The sequence below is a fragment of the Narcine bancroftii genome, chromosome 4 (genome assembly GCF_036971445.1).
Source record: "Narcine bancroftii isolate sNarBan1 chromosome 4, sNarBan1.hap1, whole genome shotgun sequence".
NCBI lineage: Eukaryota > Metazoa > Chordata > Chondrichthyes > Torpediniformes > Narcinidae > Narcine > Narcine bancroftii.
In genome coordinates, this window is record NC_091472.1 from 219,863,828 (window position 1) to 219,882,751 (window position 18,924).

At 44.0% G+C, this 18,924-nt stretch overlaps 1 protein-coding gene across 9 annotated transcripts in view; it reads right to left on the bottom strand.

Annotated features, from left to right (window-relative positions):
• The window catches only part of LOC138761596 (uncharacterized), a 756,070-nt gene that overhangs the window by 124,560 nt on the left and 612,586 nt on the right, over positions 1-18,924 (bottom strand). For all 9 annotated transcript variants that reach the window (XM_069933972.1, XM_069933971.1, XM_069933973.1 and 6 more), the window contains one exon: positions 3,759-3,826. In XM_069933972.1, the coding sequence (XP_069790073.1) occupies positions 3,759-3,826 (68 nt within the window). The remainder of the gene's footprint in view (positions 1-3,758; positions 3,827-18,924) is intronic.

Here is an 18,924-nt window from a genome sequence, read left to right on the forward strand (position 1 = left end):
CAGGGCTTTATCTGCACATTGTCCAACCTCATCCACTGCATTCAGTCTACCTGGTGTGGACTCCATATTGCTGAAATCAAATGCAGACTGGGTGACTACTTCACCAAACACATGCTCTGGGTGTGGTTCTCAACTTGAATTTACTATAGCTAACTGTTTCAATTCCCCAACTGTTCTCACAGTGATATGTCCATCCTCAGTCACACCCATTGTGAAAGGTAAACTTAAGAAACAACATATCATATTCTCCCTAGTGTTTAGCAGAAAAGTCTACAGATATTGTGGTCTAATACATAAAAGTGCTGGAGAACCTCAGCAGGTCATGCAGCATCTATAGGAAGAAAAGGGTAACCAATGCTTCGGGCCTGTGCCTTTGTCAAGATATGAGCAAAAACAGACAGGTTCCTGAATTAAAAAGGTTGGGAGAGATGAGAGGAGGGAAGAAGGGGAAGGAGAAGGAGTAAAGTCCAACAGACAAGTGGTCATAGGCAAATAAAAGTGGGAGGTAGAAGAGAAGAAAGCTGAGGTGAAAGGGGAAGGGGTAGCATTCTGAATGGAGAGAAAAGGGATAGAGATCTGGAGGAAAGGAGTCAGTGGGATAGGGAAAGAGGGAGCGATGGGGGAAGGGGCCAAATCGAAACTGGAGAGGTTGATGTTAATGCCGTCTGGTTGGAGAGTGCCCAGAGAGAATACTAGGTGTTGTTGCACTGATTGAGTCCTGTTCTACATATAAATAGATAGATTTTGTTTCATGAATATAAATCTTGACTGAACAGTTCCTTTGGTCATTCAGCATTCTCACTGCCCATGAGAAGAAGCTGTTCAACACCTGGTGGTGCTGGCTCTGATACTCCTGTATTTCTTTCCCAATGTAACAGCTGAAAGATGCTGTGTGCAGGATGGAAGGGATTCTAAATAATTTTGCATGCCCTCTCAGACAACAGTCCCAGTAGATCATGTCAATGTGGAGGGAGGGAGACTCCTATCTGCAACTCTTATGGTCCTGTGGATTGACCCTGGTTCATTTCTCTGCAGCAATCGTACCACACTATGATGCACCCGGCCAGGACACTCTTGATAGAGCTCCTGTAGAAGGTTGACATAATGGTGTCCAGTAGCCTTGCCCACTTCAGTCTTCCCAGGAAGTGCAGTGCTTTCCTGGCATTGTGTGTCCACAATAGGTCACTAGTTAAGTGAACTCCAAGGAACTTAGTGCTTTCCATTCTCTCCACTGCAGAGATGTTGATGTTGATGAGTTGATGTGATTGTGAACCTGAGTAATGCTTAAGTCAGTGGTAACCAGGGGGATGCTCAACTTTTATAGCAAGCACCAATGAAGATGGTTGTGATTTTGAAGGCACCAAAAATTCAGAGATTACTTCAATGGTATGCATCACTGAAGGCATTCATTAAAACTGTGTCCAATGCTCAATCATTTTAGAAGCTTCAACAATGATCTTCCATCCACAATGTTTGCTGATAATTTCAATTCAAAGAAGCAGTCCACATGTGAATGCACCAAAACCCATATGGCAACCTGACTTAGGTTGATAGGTGTATATTTATCTGCTAAGAACCAACCCATGGTTCATACCTAAGAGAGAACTATGGGGTGGAATAGTCTTAACATGGTTGAATGGGGTGGGGGGGGGGGTACCTTCAACAATTTCCAAGAAGCTTAAGATCATCCAGGGTAAATAGCTGAATTGGTACTCTACCTATCACCTTAAGTGTCACTCCATCCATCATTAACTCACTAGGAATGTTGACATACCAATGTCAAAGTGCACTGATTGAGTTCTGTTGGACAATGGTAACTCATACCTGACATTTATTCCAACTGAAAGGGAAAAGGCAGCGGGTGCAAGTGCACACTAACATCTGCAGTTTCCATTTCAAGTTACACAGCTCTTGATTTAGTAATATAAAATAAATTTACTTTGGTCAGGATTCCAGAACTCCTTGCCTAATGGTACAATCATTGAACATAGAACATTACAGCACAATACAGGCCCTTCGGCCCATGATGTTGTGCCAAACTATAAATACCAACCAGAAAGAACAAAGCTCATAATCATTTTTCTTTCGTCCACATGCCTGTCTAAAAGTCTTTTAAATTCCTTTATTGTTCCAACCTCCACAAGGCATTCCAGGCACCCACAACTTTCTGTGTTAAAAAGCCTACCCCTGATGTCTCCCCTAAACTTTCATCCCTTCACTTTATACAGATGTCCTTTGGTGTTTGTCTCTCCTGCCCTGGGAAAAAAGTGCTGGCTATCTACCTTATCTATACCTCTCATAATCTTGTAGACCTCTAGTCAGTCACCTCTCATCCTTTTTCACTCCAAAAAGAACCCTAGCTCTGCTAACATTGCCTCGTAAGACAATCCAAGCAACATCCTCTTCACTCCCTCCATAGCCTCCACATTCTGCAATGATGTAACCAGAACTGAATCAGACCACCTTTAATGCTCAGCCTGGAAGAGATCACGGAGGCAGCCAACCAATGTCTTTAGGAAGGCAATGAAGGGATAGATGCTAACTTCTGGCCTGAACCAGAATGCTGCCATCACACAAAAGCTTGCGAAAACACATATTGTAGATCACCTCATTCTAATCTGCTGATATTTCTCAATTCAAGAACGCACTTTGAAATTGCACATTATTTAAGACAAGCAAGAAAGGGCAACTAGGGAGTTACAGACCAGTTAGCCTACCATCTGTTACCATGAAATTATTAGGCACCATGATTAAGGACTGAGTGACAAAGACTTTGAACATTTATATTGAAGGTCAATTTTTGTTACCTGATTTTTCTTGGGGCAGAGGTGAGCACTTTGATTTTGGTCACATTTTAACCACAATCTCAGTAAATGTCAGCAGTGGCTTCAGGGACTAAATGCCCTCCTCCTGTCCCTGTGCCTGAGAGTGCCTCCTCATTTGCTTTGTGCTACAGGACTCTTTAATGCTCAGTCAGCAACCAGAACACAGATTGTGCAACCTTGCTACAAGGACTCCAATGTGCGATACCAGTCTCGTAGCTGACATTCAGAGTAAAAATTCCAGGTAGAATATTTTGCTTACGAATTCTCAATGGATTTGCCCAGCACTCTTTGGGGTATTATTTTTACAGAGCTGTTATTTGTTTGAAATAAGCAGGTTAGAACCTGTGTAAATACCTTCCATGTGGGAATTGACTGCAATAAATGTTTGTGCTTCAAGGTTGCTGAGAGATAAATAAATGTTTCAATCACACGAGGATCTAAAGGTATGTGAATGTGAAAATGTCTAATTCCCTTATTTAGAACTGCTGAAAATAAACTTTTTTAAATCATTCACCAACTATGAGATTTTACTTACAAAACAGAAACGTCCACCAGAATTGACTATGGAAATCCATTGGTGTGATCTCGACATTATCCCTTCAAAGTTAATTCCAAGCCACTTAAAATAGTTTAAGTGGATGTTTCTCAGCAGAGGTAAAGAGGATTGCACAAACAGCCATTTGCCGGAGGCTTACTCCTTTGACTTCACCATGGGAAGCATAAATGTCATGTAGTATATCAGTGGGAATGGTCATGATATTATGTCTACTGAACAATGTTTACTCCCTTCAGTCATTTACACAGGCTGCCAGTACGTAGCAACAGCTCACAAGATGATGGTACATAAAGAAATCGATTAAACGGAGACAGCTAAGTTAGCTATGAGTGTATACATGTGTAATTTGAAACCTTTAACATCTCCAAATGACTCACAGGAGGAACAGATGCCACCCAGACCCAATCATCCATATTCTTCTCCTGCTCCCATTGTTTTTCAGTCCCTGTAAAATATAATGAAAAACAAACTTAATATCTTCACACCGTTGACTCAAATGAATATACTTTTTGCCAATGCACTACAGGGTAGGAAGTGCTCGCTAACAAGTGATGTGAACATTCCACAGCATTTTCAATGCAGGTGACCCATTTGTTCCTAGGTCTAGATGATGATACAAAATAGAAAATGATGAGAAAACTTTGCAGGTTATGGACCCTTTGTAGAAAGAGAAAACTTCTGTTTGCAACCTTTTAACAGTGCTTAGAAAGCTTAATGATCTGCATTTTTATTTCAAATTTCCTATATCCACATTATTCATTTTTATTTCATTTGGTCATATTTTATCTAATATGTTATGGCTATATTTGTGGCCATGAATATTATTCTGATAAATACTACTTCCCTATTTTTGGAGAAACATATCACTATTCACCCAAAACAATATTGGAACTACTGTACATCCCAAGCATCAACTGTACAATCTTATATGGAGGCTCATTTTGACCACGGCTACCATCACAAAAACAGATTTGATAGATGCAGCTCCAGATGCTGATAACCTCATCCAATTTTTCTGACCATTGTAACAAGTGAAGAATATATAAACATTTTTAAAAATTGCAGATGCCAGAAATATGAAATAAAAACACAAACTGTTGGAAATATTCGTCAGGTGTGAAAGGGGAACTGAGTTACTATTTCAGATCAAAGACAAAATTAATATTGATGCAAAATCAACTAATCCCCTTCACAATAGATAACCTTTCCTTTAGAGAATGGGAGAGAAAAGGGATCAAAAGAATAGAAAATTGTTTTTCGGAAAATAAATTATTATCTTTAGAACAAATGAAGTACAAATATGGTATAACTCACGGTACAATGTTTGCATACCACCAACTGAAAACTTACTTGAAGGACAAATTGGGAAGCAGGCTGAGGTTACCAGAAGGAAGAAATTTTCAATATGTGATTACAGACACAATGATAATTAAAAGATTTATTACAAACATGTACATCAAACTGCAAGAGAAAGAGAACGAGGAAATAAGCTGTAAGCCCAAACAAAAATGGGAACAAGATCTAAACATAAAGATAAAGAATGAAACATGGGAAAAGCTATGCTCCAGAACTATGAGAAATACAATAAACACAAGGTTACGCATGATACAATATAATTGGTTACACAGGCTGTACACCACGCCCCAAAAGTTAAATAAATGGGACCCAACACTATCAGACAGATGTTTTCGCTGTAAGAAGGAAACGGGAACAACAGTACATGCAATTTGGGCATGTGAGAAAGTGGAAAAGTTTTGGGAAGATCTAAATCAGGTATTAAATAAAATCACAAAAAACAACATACCAAAAAATCCAGAGATCTTTCTTCTAAGTAATATAAGAAGTAAAGAACTTGGACTCAATTTGGATGGAACACAAAAAAGATTTATTATGATAGCCTTAGCTGTAGCAAAAAAATGTATTATGTCAACTTGGAAATCAGAAGAGAGCCTGAGAGTACAGCAATGGTACATAGAAATGAATACATGTATTCCATTGGAAAAAATAACATATAATTTAAGAAATAACATCACAGTATTCGAACAAATTTGGGAACTGTACATAAAACACAACAGAGAAGTCCTACTGTGGACCTCCACCACCTAAAATGACAGAATGAGAAGAAGATGAAATGAACTGACCCAGTATGTAAAAGAGAATGACACAAATTTCTTGTTCATTTTCATTGTGTGATGACATTGTTTAATAGGCTTAATGTATCATATATGTTGAATGTTGAGTGGGTGGGGAGGGGGATGAAGGAGGGAGGGAAGGGAGGGGGGAAAAGGGGAGAAAATGACACTGTGTATATTCAAGAGGAAAATGTTTGTGTGTATTTTGGTCAGTATGGTTCATAGTGTCAAAAATTTTAAAAATTAAAAAAAAAGACAATTCATCAAAACTGGGAGGGACAAGAAGTTTATGAGAATGCAGGGAGGATGAGGGTGGTTTGACTTTGATGGATTTAATTAGTGTGACCCTGTGTGTTTCCTGATTTTAATGTTTCTGATATTGTCAACTGCTTATGCCAAGCACAAGAGCTCATTCCCCAAATCTTTTTGCCTCTTTTTCCCTTTCCCTTTTGATACTTTCACTCAAGCCATTGATCTCTTGTCCTTTGAATGGCATAGTTAGCAAAGCGGTTAGTGCAATACTATTATAGCACCAGAGGCCTGCATTCAAATCTGGTGCTGTCTGTAAGGAGTTTGAGTGTTCTCTTCGTGACCTATTTTCCCCGGGTTCTCCAGTTTGCTCCCACCCTCCAAAATGTACGTACAGGGTTTGTAGGTTAAGATATCAGATTTATTGTCAGAGTACATACATGACATCGCATATAGGCCTGAGATTCTTTTTTTCTGGGGCAAGGCAGAATTACCACTTATTGGTAGTGCAAAAAAAACTGTACACAGCGTATACATGCAAATAAATAAAGAACTGTAAACAGATAACGAATGTAAACAAACTGACTATACAATACTGAGAGAATAAATAAAATTAATAAAGTGCACAAGAGTACTAAGTAGTCCCTGATTGAGTTTGTTGTTGGAGTCTAATGGTGGAGGGTAGCAGCTGTTCCTGATCCTGATGGTATAAGTCTTGTGGCATCGATACCTCTTTCCTGATGGCTGCAGTGAGAACAGAGCGTGTGCTGGGTGGTGAGGGTCTTTGATGATTGCTGCTGCTCTCCGATGGCAGCGTTCCCTCTAGATCAGGGGTGTCAAACTCAAATTCACGGAGGGGCAAAATTAAAAACTTGGACTAAGTCGAGTTTCGAACTAAATATTTATTGAAAATTTTCAACAACATCTGCATGTTTTCTCTTCTTTCAACATATGTAATGTTAAACTTTAGGATATAACTTTAGGAGGATAATGTTACAGGTCAGGAGTAGGTAGCTCAAGTTCACCCTTTGCTTGACCTGAGGGAAACATATTTGGTCCCTGTGGAGATGTAGTTAGCATTCACAGGCTGTGTCCATTTTGGCCTGCATCAGGACTCAGCATTTCCTGCTCACTCCTCAGGCTCTAGGCCTCTATACACCCTCGACCCACCATCCCTCTACCTGACCAGTCCTTTACCCAACCTCTACTCACCCCTCACTCCACTCGCTCTGCCTCTACCCACCCCATCCTATGCACGCCCCTCTACTGCCTCTCCTCTCAACCTGTTCCTCCCTCTACCCATCTCTCACCCTCTAATCACCCCTCCCCTACTCGCCCTGCCCCTCCCCTTTTACCTCTTCCCTATCCACCCCTCCTTCTACTCATCCCTCCCTCTAACTGCCCCTCGCACCACCATAACCTCCCCTGCCCATTACTCCTCACCTACACCCTCGGTCCACCCCAGCTTACCCACCCACTCAGGCCCAGCGCGCTGCCGATCAGCCTTTGCGGACAGCCACCATCTCTCTCTTCACGTGCAGGGCCGAACCAGCCGTCCCTGGGGTCTGCGCGGGTGCAAGCGCTGAAGGTCGTGGCGACCGGGAGAAGTGCGCTCGCGCTGTGGAAGGGCTGTCCGGTGCCAGTCGTGCGGGACTCGCGCTGCCCGGGGGCCGTGCGCAGCCTGCCATGCCCGTCGCGCCGACAGGAAATCACAGGCGCTCGCCAATCCGCCGCCCCGCACGACAGGTGGGAGAATTGACTGGTTGTGCGGGGAGCCTTCCAACTGGCTTGCCGGCTGATGACATCGACAGACTTCTCGTGTTACAATTTCTTGTGTTACATTGGGGAAGGATGTGCAATGAAGGGGGAGGATGGTGGAGGTGACATTACCAAAAAACAGCATCGGCTCTCGCTGCAGGGCGGGCCATCTCTAATACATTTTTGAAATGATCTTGCGGGCCAAATATAATTATATCGCGGGCCAGAGTTTGACATGTGTGCTCTAGATGATATTGGGGAGGGTTTTGCCTGTGATGTCCTAGGCTGTGGCTACTATCTTTTGCAGGTCTTTATGCTCGATGTATTGGTGTCCACCTACTAGAATGTGATGCAGCCTATCAGCTCACTTTCCACCACACATCTGTAGAAATTTGCCAGGATTTCTGGTATCATACCAAACCTCCACAAATCCTGACAAAGTTGAGGCACCGACATGCTTTCTTCACAATTCCATTAGTATGTTGGGTCCTGGAAAGATCCTCCAAGATAGTGACTTCCTAGAACGCAGCACCTCTGATCCCCCAAGGATCACTGGATTGTATACCTCTGGCTTTTCCTTCCTGAAGTCAAAAATCAGCTCCTTAGTTTTGGTGACATTAAGTGCAAAGTTGTTGTTGATGCACCACTCAGCCATGTTTTCAGTTTCCCTCCTGTATCCCCTTCCTTTACATAACCTATTACCATGGTATTGTCAGCAAATTTATAGATGGTGTTATTGTCGTACCGAGCCACACAGTCGTAGATGTAAAGTGAGTAGAGCAGGGGGCTAAGAACTCAGCCCTGTGGTGCTCTGGTATTGATGGAGATTATGGAGGAGAAGTTCTTACCAATCCTCACTGATTGTGATCTGGAGGTGAGGAAATCCAGGATCCAATTACACAGAGGGGTGCTGAATCCTAGGTTTTGGAGTTTGCTGATCAGTTTTGAGGGGTTGATGGTATTAAATACTGAACTGTAGTCAATAAAGAGCATCCTGATGAATGCACTTTTACTGTCCAGGTGTTCCTGGACTTTGTGAGACTTGTTGCTAAGATAAGTGAACTGGAACATATCTGTGTCATCACTCAGACAGAAGCTGATATGTTTGATTACCAACCTTTCAAAACACTTTATCACTGCTGATGGAAGTACTACCGGTCGATAGTCATTAGGGAAGGTTACTAAACTCTTCTTGGGCACCAGTATGAAACAGCTGGGTACCACACCCTGCTGGAGTGAGATATTGAAGATATCTGTGAGTATATTGGTAAGTTGGTCAGCAAAGATTTTTAATACTCAGCCAGGAACTCCGAGGGGGCCGATGCTTTCCTTGGATTCACTCTCCTGAAGACAGCATGCACATCATCCTCAGACACAGACAGGATGGGATCATCAGGCGACCTGGGGGTGCAGAGAAGTGGTTCTTCACTATTACTGTCATCAAATCGGGTGTTGAAGGCATTGAGTTCCTCTGAGAGTGAAGCTTTACCATCTGCTACTCCATCGGATTTGATTTTGTAGCAGGTTATGTCATTTAACCCTGACACAGCTGTCGGCTGTCCTTTGTTCTTTTCATTTTCATCCGGAAACTCCATTTCACCCAGGAGATAGCTTTTCACAGGTCATACCTGCTCTTTCTATATTTTCTGGATCTCAGCAGGCTCTGGATTTCATTGTTCCTCCTGGGCTTCTGGCTGAGGAAAACCCTAAATTACTTGGAAGGGACACACTCATCCATAGCTGTTTTGATAAACTCTGTGACAGGCCTGGTGTAATCATTCAGATCCTCAGCTGAGTTCTTGAAAACTACCCAATCTGCTGACTCAAGGAAGTCCTGCAACTGTTCTTCAACCTCCTGTGACCACATTCTAGCTGTCTTCATCACCAGAACCTCTCATTTTAGGCTCTGTCTGTATGAAGGCAAAAGGAGCACAGCCAGGTAATCCAACTTGCCAAAATGCGGTTTCGGGAAAGAATGGTAGGCCTTCCTTATCTTGATGTCGCAGTGTAGCAGTGATTGATTATGCTGGGACCTTTGGTACAGCAGGTTACATGCTGATGGTTGTTGGACTCAGTTTTCCTGACACAGGCCAGGTTAAAGTCGCTGACTAAGATTTGTAGTGCATCGGGCGGGGCTGACTCCTGTTTACTGACTACATCATGGAGCTCCACAAGTACCTGTTTGTAATCAGCATCGGAAGGGATACAAACTCAAGGGAGAATCACTGATGAGTACTCTCAGGGTAGATGGAAAGGTCTGCATTTAATCAAAATTTGTTCTAAGGCAGTAGTACAGCAGGAGGTTGACATGACCCCAATGTCCATGCACCACCCAGTATTAACGAAAAAGCACACATCATCCACTCTCCCTTTTCTAGAATCCAAGTTCCGATCTAGTCTATGAATTGGGTGTAATTTCAATGGCTGAAATTGGCTTTGACCTCACTGTAATTTAAAAAAAAATATACTTAATTATTTTAAACTTCTAGTATCATGTTAAATACCTCAGTGCCAAAGTGTGCTGATAATCACTTATTTGAAATCACTGTGAAAAATACAGCTACATTATTGTTGCTATTCCACAAGGGGCATGGCCAATGAACAGCTCACTTTTACTCCTTTCTTCATTTCTTGGAACTACCTCTTCTATGTGGCATGTTCAGCGTAGCGGTTAGTGCAATGCTATTACAACACTAGCTACCCAGGTTTGAATCCACTGCTGTTTGTAGAAGGTTTGTACACTCTCCCCCCTGCCTTTCCTCTGGGGGCTCTGGTTTGCTCCCATTTCCAATGACATACAGGGTTGGTGGATCAATGAGTCTTGTGGATATGGTTGGGCGGCGCAGGCTCGTGGACCTGTTTCTGAGCTGGATCAATATGAAGAGCAGATAACCATCAAACATAGCTCAGAAGTGGTACGACAGCCTATTGAGTCAGAAAATTGTAGTTGTGAGCACTACTTCGCAGAACAGAATAGAAGATGCAAGCTGAAACTATGTGGAAATGTACTGTTACAAGCCCAAGGACCCCAAAACCCAGCAGCAATAGACATTCAACAAGACAAGTAGTTTTTTTTAAACAAAAGTTGTTTTCGATTTTTCTTTAAACATGAAAACAGAATCAAACTTTAACTTACCTCTATACTTAACTAACCCAAATTAACCCCCTTCTAATTCTAAGTGCGCGTGTATGTAATGTGTGTGCAAATTTAAGAAAAGTTCTTTGGTTCACAGTTCAATCTCACTTCTCCTTCTTCCAAGTTCTCTGGTTGCAGGCAATTCATATACTGTGCACAGAATTTAACATGTATAAAGTTCACCAGGCTTTTGTGCTCGAAAGGTCAATGTTTATTGCTCAGGGAAGTTCTTGTAGGGTTTGCAGAGAGACATTTGTTGTTCTAGGATTTCCACAACTGAGGTACCACCATTAGTCACCTCAATGTCTCGCTGATGAAACTTGCCCCATCAGGGTTCTCCAGATGGTAACCTCTTTCTTTCAGGCTATTACAGAGTTCCTTTCTGTTCCACTTATTCCAAGAGAAACATCAGACTGATAGCACTTCCAGCCATCCGCTGCTCTGGAACTTTCTGTTTCCAATTAGCTCTTCCTTGCTTGCATTGTTCAGCTGTGACTGTTCAGTCCCTTTCAGTATCAACCTACTGGCTGAGAGAGCTTATTGAGATTGGTCTCACATCTCTCTCTCTCTCTCTCTCTCTCTTTCCAACTGCCACTGCCAGGAAGTTCATGTGACTCTCTCACTTGCAAAAATCCCCACCTTCTTTAGCAAACCATGGAGTTCTCCTCTCTTGGTCAAGCTGTTGTCTTAGATAAACAAAACCCAGATGTGACCTTTCTGTGAGCACCCTGTAGGTACTTGCAAACAGTCAGTTTGTCTCCTCCAAAACAATGGCCATTCATTTCATGACGTCATTTCAATTAGCATCTACTTGTGAAATGTCCATAAAAGTCTCCATAGATCCTGCAATGTTCTTCAGTCTTTCAAATAAGATCTATTTTAAAATGTGTGCATGTATGTAACCTACTGTAATCTTACAAAATTCCTCCCAATATTTATCCATTACAGTAGGAGCTACCGACTTTCAAAGGAGAGTGAGGTCCCATCTGATCTCCCATCAAGAAATTGATTAAGAGCAGCAGCTCCAGAAAATGAAACTGGGGATAAATAATAGCAAACAAAGAAATAGCAGATCAGCCAAATTGATACTTTATGTCAATCTTCACTGTCAAGGAGTCAACAAATATGCCAAGGATATCTGATGGATTAGTTTTAAACCATATGGTAGAACCTGTAACAATCATTATGTCAAGCAATAAGGGATTAGAAAAAATGAATGGCAGTGGAGGTCGATAAGTAACCATGTCCCGGTGTCCTGCACTCATGGCTTTTTAAAGCAAGAGTAGTCAGAGAAGTGGAACCATTGGTTGAACGTTTTCAAAACACTGAGTTTGGGGAAGTATCAGCCAGTTGGAAAACTCCAAATGAGACTCCATGGTTCAAGAAGAGAGGAAGACAAAAAGAGAGTAACTACAAGCTTGTAAGCTAGACAACAATCAACAAAGAAATTGCTCACCATTTTGAGCAGTTTTAAGTAATCTTACCAAGTCAATATGGCTTTAGGCATGATGCAATATACAGTAAAACCCCCTGGTGTCCAGAATTCAAGCAACCAGCAGCCACAAGCAACCAGCAAATAAAATTGAGGAAAATAAATTTTAAAAATTAAAATAAATAAGCATAAAGTAATAGGCAAAAATATGTGTTTAATAGTGTAGAAGTAAATATTTTCTGAAATAACACATAACCCTTTAGGGAGAATGGGAGCAAATATTCCACCACTGGAGGGCCTTGGTTGTGATTTGCTCATAGTAGCTGTTTGAATAAAGTTGTGCGAAACAGCAATTGAGTCGGCCAGAATGAAGAGCTGGTTGATGCCGGATGCCATTGGGGTGACTCTTAAAGTGTCTCCTGTTAAGTCACAGACTGAGCGGTTGGCACTGAAAAGAGATTGGAAGTGTTCTGACCATCGGTTGAGGATGGAGATCTTGTCGTTGAGGAGGACTTTGCCATCTGAGCTGCGCAGCGGGCTTTGGACTTGGGGTGAGGGGCCGTACACAGCCTTTAGAGCCTCGTAAAAACCCCTGAAGTCGCCAATGTCCGCGCTAAGCTGGGTTCATTTGGCGAGGCTAGTCCACCACTCATTTTGGATCTCCCGGAGTTTGCGCTGAAGATGGCTGCATGTGCGACGGAAGGCTTGTTTCTTCTCTGGCCAGGACGGCTTTGTAAGGTGAGCCTGGTGGGCAGCTCGCTTCTTTCCCAGCAGCTTCTGGATTTCCTGGCTGTTTTCATCGAACTAGTCCTTGTTTTTCCTGGAGGAGAAGCACAGTACCTCTTTAGTGGATTGCAGTATGGTAGTCTTCAGCTGATCCCAGAGGGTTTCAGGGGACGAGTCCATGAGGCGGATTGCGTCCTCGAGCTTTGCTTTGAAGTTTGCCTGGAAGTTTCCTCTCACTTCGTCTGACTGCAGGTTTCCAACATTGAACCTCTTTCTGGGGGCTTTACTGTTCCTGGGCTTTGGCTTGAAGTGAAGGTTGAGCTTGCAGCGAACCAGCCGGTGGTCAGTGTGGCATTCCGCGCTGGGCATGACCCTGGGGTGGAGCACATCTCGTTTGTCTCTTTCTCGCACCAGGACGTAGTCCAGGAGGTGCCAGTGTTTGGATCGGGGATGCATCCAGGTAGTCTTCAGGCTGTCCCTCTGCTAAAAAAGGGTGTTTGTAATGACAAGCCGCTGTTCTGCGCAGAGCTCCAACAGGAGGTGCCCATTGTCGTTGCACTTGCCGACACCATGCTTGCCCAGGATTCCTGGCCAGGTTCCTGAGTCTTTGCCGACGCGAGCGTTGAAGTCGCCAAGGATGACAACCTTGTCGTCTGTAGGGGTGCGTTGAATGAGGTTGCGCAGGTCAGCGTAGAACTTGTCCTTTTCTGCTGGCTCCGCCTGGAGGGTTGGAGCATAGACACTGATGAGGGTGATGCGATGCTTGTTTTGAAGGGGGAATCGCATGGACATGATCCGGTCCGAGTGGCCTGTCGGGTTTTCGAGTTTGGAGGCAACGGAGTTCTTGACCATGAAGCCTACACCAGATAGGCGTCGTTCATCCATATGCTTGCCAGACCAGTAGAGTGTGTAGCCCGCGCCGCGTTCTTGGAGGCTGCCTACATCTGCAAGGCACACAAACCATGGGTGTAAAGGGTGGGGCCAGTACTGCGCGCACTGCACTCCACCTAAAAGCTCCTTTGCGCAGGCCCGAGGACAGGTCCACATCCTCCCCCTCCACGTCCTCCCCCTCCACGTCCTCCCCCTCAAAAGTTGCTCACAAACTCAAGCTAGCATGCTGGAACATCAGAACCATGCTAGACAAGGCCGACAGACCTGAACGTCGGTCTGCCCTCATCGCACATGAACTCCTCAGACTTGACATCGACATACTCCTCAGACTTGACATCGACATACAGTCACAGACTAACAGCAATGGAAATTCACCAAGGCAGTGTTACTGTTTTTCTTTTAAAATACTATATTTATTAATAACTACTGATAATATAACACATTAGTCAAATCAAAACCAACTATGTGCAAATCTGCTTGTGTATGTGTGTGGGATACCCAAACCATTAGAGCTTAGGCACAATTCTGTAAAGTAATTCCAAAGTTCAGTCTTAGAAATCTATTGTTGAAATGTAGACTTTTAAACTGATGCACAGGAGTAATCATGAAGGAGATGGGGAAGACTGAGTGACCGGACTGCCGAAAACTCATGAAACCCCATCCAAAACCCAAATACAGGTCAATCAAAGTGACCTTTCCTTTGGTCACGGTGTGTTTCAATAATTTCCATGACAGGGAGAATCAGCCAAAATGTCCATTATCACACACAGTCATTTCTGCTTCATGTTCAATAAGATGGCTACTGGTCAAAAAAATGCTGTTTCTTCAGTGTTCCACACACAGGACTCTCTCAGCACCTGTGTCCCTGGTCAAAGCACCCATTGTCCTTTCTCCTCTTCAAAGTAGCGAATTTGGGTACAGCCTGTACTATTTGATGCTACCCTGTCTCTCCAATCCTGTGAATGGTTGTAGCCTGTACTAGCCCTTAAAGTGATTCACTAAATGAAGCGGGAGCTCGTAATACTCCTTATCCCTGCTTCATAAGAGTCACCCTGTGTTAGCTGTTAGCCAAAATCAAACACACATCAAAATAAAGAATGTACAACAGGCTTTAATCCACAAAGGCTTCCACAGAGCCAGGCTGGCTGTGGCTGCAGCAACTCTGAGTGAGGCCTCAGGAGGCTGGCGCAGGCTTATATCCCGGAGGGTGATTGACACCCGACCGGGTGGGGCTTAATCCATTCAGGCCAACTGATTGACAGCCGGCCAGGTGTTGTCCTGTCCCCTTACACTCCTGCAGGTCAGAGGCCTACCTGCAGTAGGCCGGTGGTATACCACCACATTCACCCACTTCTTTAAAATTGTCCTGGAGGTGGGGGAGGGGGCAGTAACAAGGAATCGCACCCACTATGTGCATACAATATTTACAGGTTGAGATGATTCAGTGGCCGCTGGAGTCTCTGTAAGCATTGTAGGGCTGGCTCCTGGTCACTGGTCAGAGTGGAAGTGGGGGGTTGGCGGCAGGGGTGTGTGTGGCTGGTGTGGTGCTGCGCGGAGGGGTGGCCAGGGGGGCTGGGGTCGACTTATGCAGGTCGTATTGGATGGGTGGGGTGGGGGGCAGGTTTATTTTTTAAGGCTAAAGTGGGCCCCTGGTGGTAAAGGGGGCCTTGCGTGCCCCATAGCTGCCTGGGAACAGGGATGTATGCCCAGTGAGTGTCGTCCTGGGTTGGAGAGTGGTGTGGTGTGGTGGGTGTTCCTGCTGGTGCCAGGTCCCTGGTTGAGACGGTGTCCTCCCTGCCACTGCCGAACCAAACGTAAGCGTAGTTATGGTTTGCATTAAGGAGGAATACCTGCTCTACCAGGGCTTCGGCCTTGTGTGTCTGTACATGCTTACACAAAAGCACCGGGGACGTGAGCCATACTAGGAGTGACATTCCAGTCGCCAACCTCCTGGGGAATGAGAACATTCTCATTGGGGTCTCGTTGGTAGCCGTGCACAGCAGTGACCGAATCGCATTGATTGCCTTGGGCAGGGCATCCTGCCAGTACTCAATGGCCCACCCTTTTGACCTGAGAGCCAGGTGGACTGCCTTCAAGACCACCCCATTCTCACCTTCCACTTGCCCGTTGCCTCTCGGGTTATAGCTTGCCGTGCGACTGGTCACGATGTCCCTCACCGTCAGGTAGTGGCTCAGCTCGTCGCTCATAAAATTGGCCCCCTGTCGCTGTGGATGAAGGCAGGGTAGCCAAACATGGTGAAAATTTGCCCCAAGGCCCTGATGATGGTGGCTGTGGAGGTGTCCGGAAAAGGGATGGCAAAAGGGAAGCGTGAGTACTTGTCCACTACCGTGAGGAAGTAGACATTTCAGTTCATGGAAGGCAGGGGCCTTTTGAAGTCCATGCCGAGATGCTCAAAAGGCCGAGTAGCCTTTACAACGTGGGCCTGGGGGGTGGGGGGTAAGAAGCGGGGTTTTACACTCCGCACAGACCCGACAGGCCTCGGTCATGTCCCTGATGGTGGATGACAGATTTCAGGTCTTAACAAAATGGTACAACAGGTGACGCCCGGGTGGCAGAGGGACTCATGCAATGCCTGCAGGTGCGAGAGAGGGCATCGGGGGAGTTGTTAAACTTCCCGGGGAGGTACTGGATGTCGTAGCCGTAGGTTGCTGTAGAGCTCGTCGAAAGAATCAAAGACTTGTTGATCAAAACCAAGGCTTTTATTGGCAAAAGACAGGAGCTCTTCACAGGTGGCCGACCAGTCCGGAATGATCTGACCTGGCTAGGGATACAATCCTTTAAGGCCCAGACAGTAGGCGTGGCTAAGCTCTCAGCCAATCGCTGTAAGCACAGTCGATACTGTAACTATATACACTATATACATTGGTGATAGATCTGTACTATCACAGTTGCCAACTCAACTCTCCAACGCAGGATCTTGTCATTCTTGATCTTGCTCTTGTGGGTAGTGTTAAACATGAACACCATGGCCCGCTGGTCTGTGAGGAGCGTGAATCACCTGCTGGCCAGGTAGTGGCGCCAGTAGTGGACCGCTTCCACAATCGCCTGGGCCTCCTTTTCAATGGCAGAGTGCCCTAGCTCGGAGCCGTGGAGGGTCCTGGAGAAGAAGGGAACGGGGCACACCCCACCTTGGTTGAGGGTAGCAGCGAGGACCACCTTGGAGGCATTGCTCTCCACCTCTAATGGGGAGTCCTCATCCACAGCCTGCATCATGTCTGGGCTTCCAGGTGGCGTGGGTCAACCTCGAGGCTCCCTGCGCACAGGAGTTTTACCATAGCCGCCCTGGGAAAATTTTGTGGATTAAATTGTGGTGCCCTGTTAGCCAGAATCAGACACACACAAAGATAAAGACTGTACAACAGGCTTTAATCCACAAAGTCTTCCACAGAGCCAGGCTGGCTATGCCTGCAGCAACTCTGAGTGAGGCCTCAGGAGGCTGGGGCAGGCTTATATCCTGGAGGGTGATTGACACCCGACCGTGTGGGGCTTGATCCATTCAGGCTGACTGACTGACAGCCGGCCAGGTGTTGTCCTGTCCCCTTACACTCCTACAGGTACAGAGGTTGCCCCCTGCAGTAGGCCGGTGGTGTACCACCACACCCTGGTCAGAGGCTTTACCTGTAAACTTGGGGGAGGGGTAGGTTAATTATCTATAATCTTATTCTTCAGCTTTCGGGCAGCTCTGTGGAAGGGGAGGAATCTGCAGATGAAGATGAAATATTTTCAAATAAAGTAAAATGCTTTAAGTTTTATATATTCATGCAAGTGAAGTTTATTCAGTGTAAATATATTATAGTATGCTTGTCTTTTGGCTTTTAAATTGTTTATTTTTTTTTAAAGTATTTTATTTTAAAATTTTTAAACCATAATAACATCGATTATAATAAATTCATATACAGAAAATGTATAAGTTAAACCCCCCCTACAACCTCCTTCTCCCTCCCCACTAATATCTACTCTCCTCCCCCTATATCTACCCACTAAAGGGAAAGAAGAAAGGAGATAATTGCATACAAATATTCTACTATTCAGCTGTGAAAACCAAGACGCCACATCAGAATGGATTGAGAGATCAAATCTTCAAACCAAGAATTTTTAAATATGGGCTCCATATTTTTACAAAAAAATGATAGTTATCCCTCAAATTATATTTTATCTTTTTAAGAGGGATACAAGATTTCACTTCAGTATGGCCATCTTTGCATTCCTCAAACTGTCAGATTTCCAAGTAATAGCTAAACATTTCTTAGATACAGCCAAAGCTAAACGTCAATTTTAATCTTAAAACAATAGTCTTAATGTCTCCTAATAAAAACAACATTGGATCAAATGGAAGTTCAACTTTTAATACTTTTTCCAAAAGTAATTTAACTTGTATCCAAAAGGACTTAACCTTAGAATAAGTTCAAGTTGAATGAAAAATAGTACCTATCTCTTCATCACATCTAAAACATAAACTGTTTATTCTTAATGCAGGTGTGTTAGTTAGGAATTGAAAGAGTAAGTCTCAAGCAACTGGAAAATACACTATTCGTAATCTCCCAATCCCAAAGGTGCCAGATACAAGGGGTTTTATTGCATCAGACAATTTTCTTCAAAGATCTTACAAACAGAGATCATAAAGGGGCAACCTGCAGTTGAGGTCTATTTTCATGGTCAGAAATTATTGGACACAGAATCACATGAAAGGTTGGTGCACAAGGCATGGACTGAAGGCCAGTTATCACACAGACCTCAGAGATTCAGAATAGGGGCCTTTATTTTCCCAGGCAGGAGACGTGCAACAAGTAGACAGTCTAATTTGCTATCCCTCAATTATATACAATTTATATTAACAACCCTTAGGAAGGAGCAGAGTGTGTTTGCCAATAGCGTGGAAACAGGTGGGAGGGTATATTGTAATGAATTCTTGTATCTTCTGAATGCATGCAGTAATTGTTAAATTCTCCTTTCCCTAATGTTTAAGATTTGAAGTACAACCACTATGCATTGACTTTCTGTGCCTTTGTTCTTGCCATGAAATGCTGCAATTAACTGCACATGCAGCACTAAGTCATCTAGTGAATGACTGAGGGAAAAAAACTTGGCACATGGAGTTTAATGTGGGAAAGAGTGAGGTGTGCACTTTTGAAGAAGGAATAAAAAGACATGATTATCTAAATGAGAAAAGATACATTCAAGCAAAGTACAGAGATTTA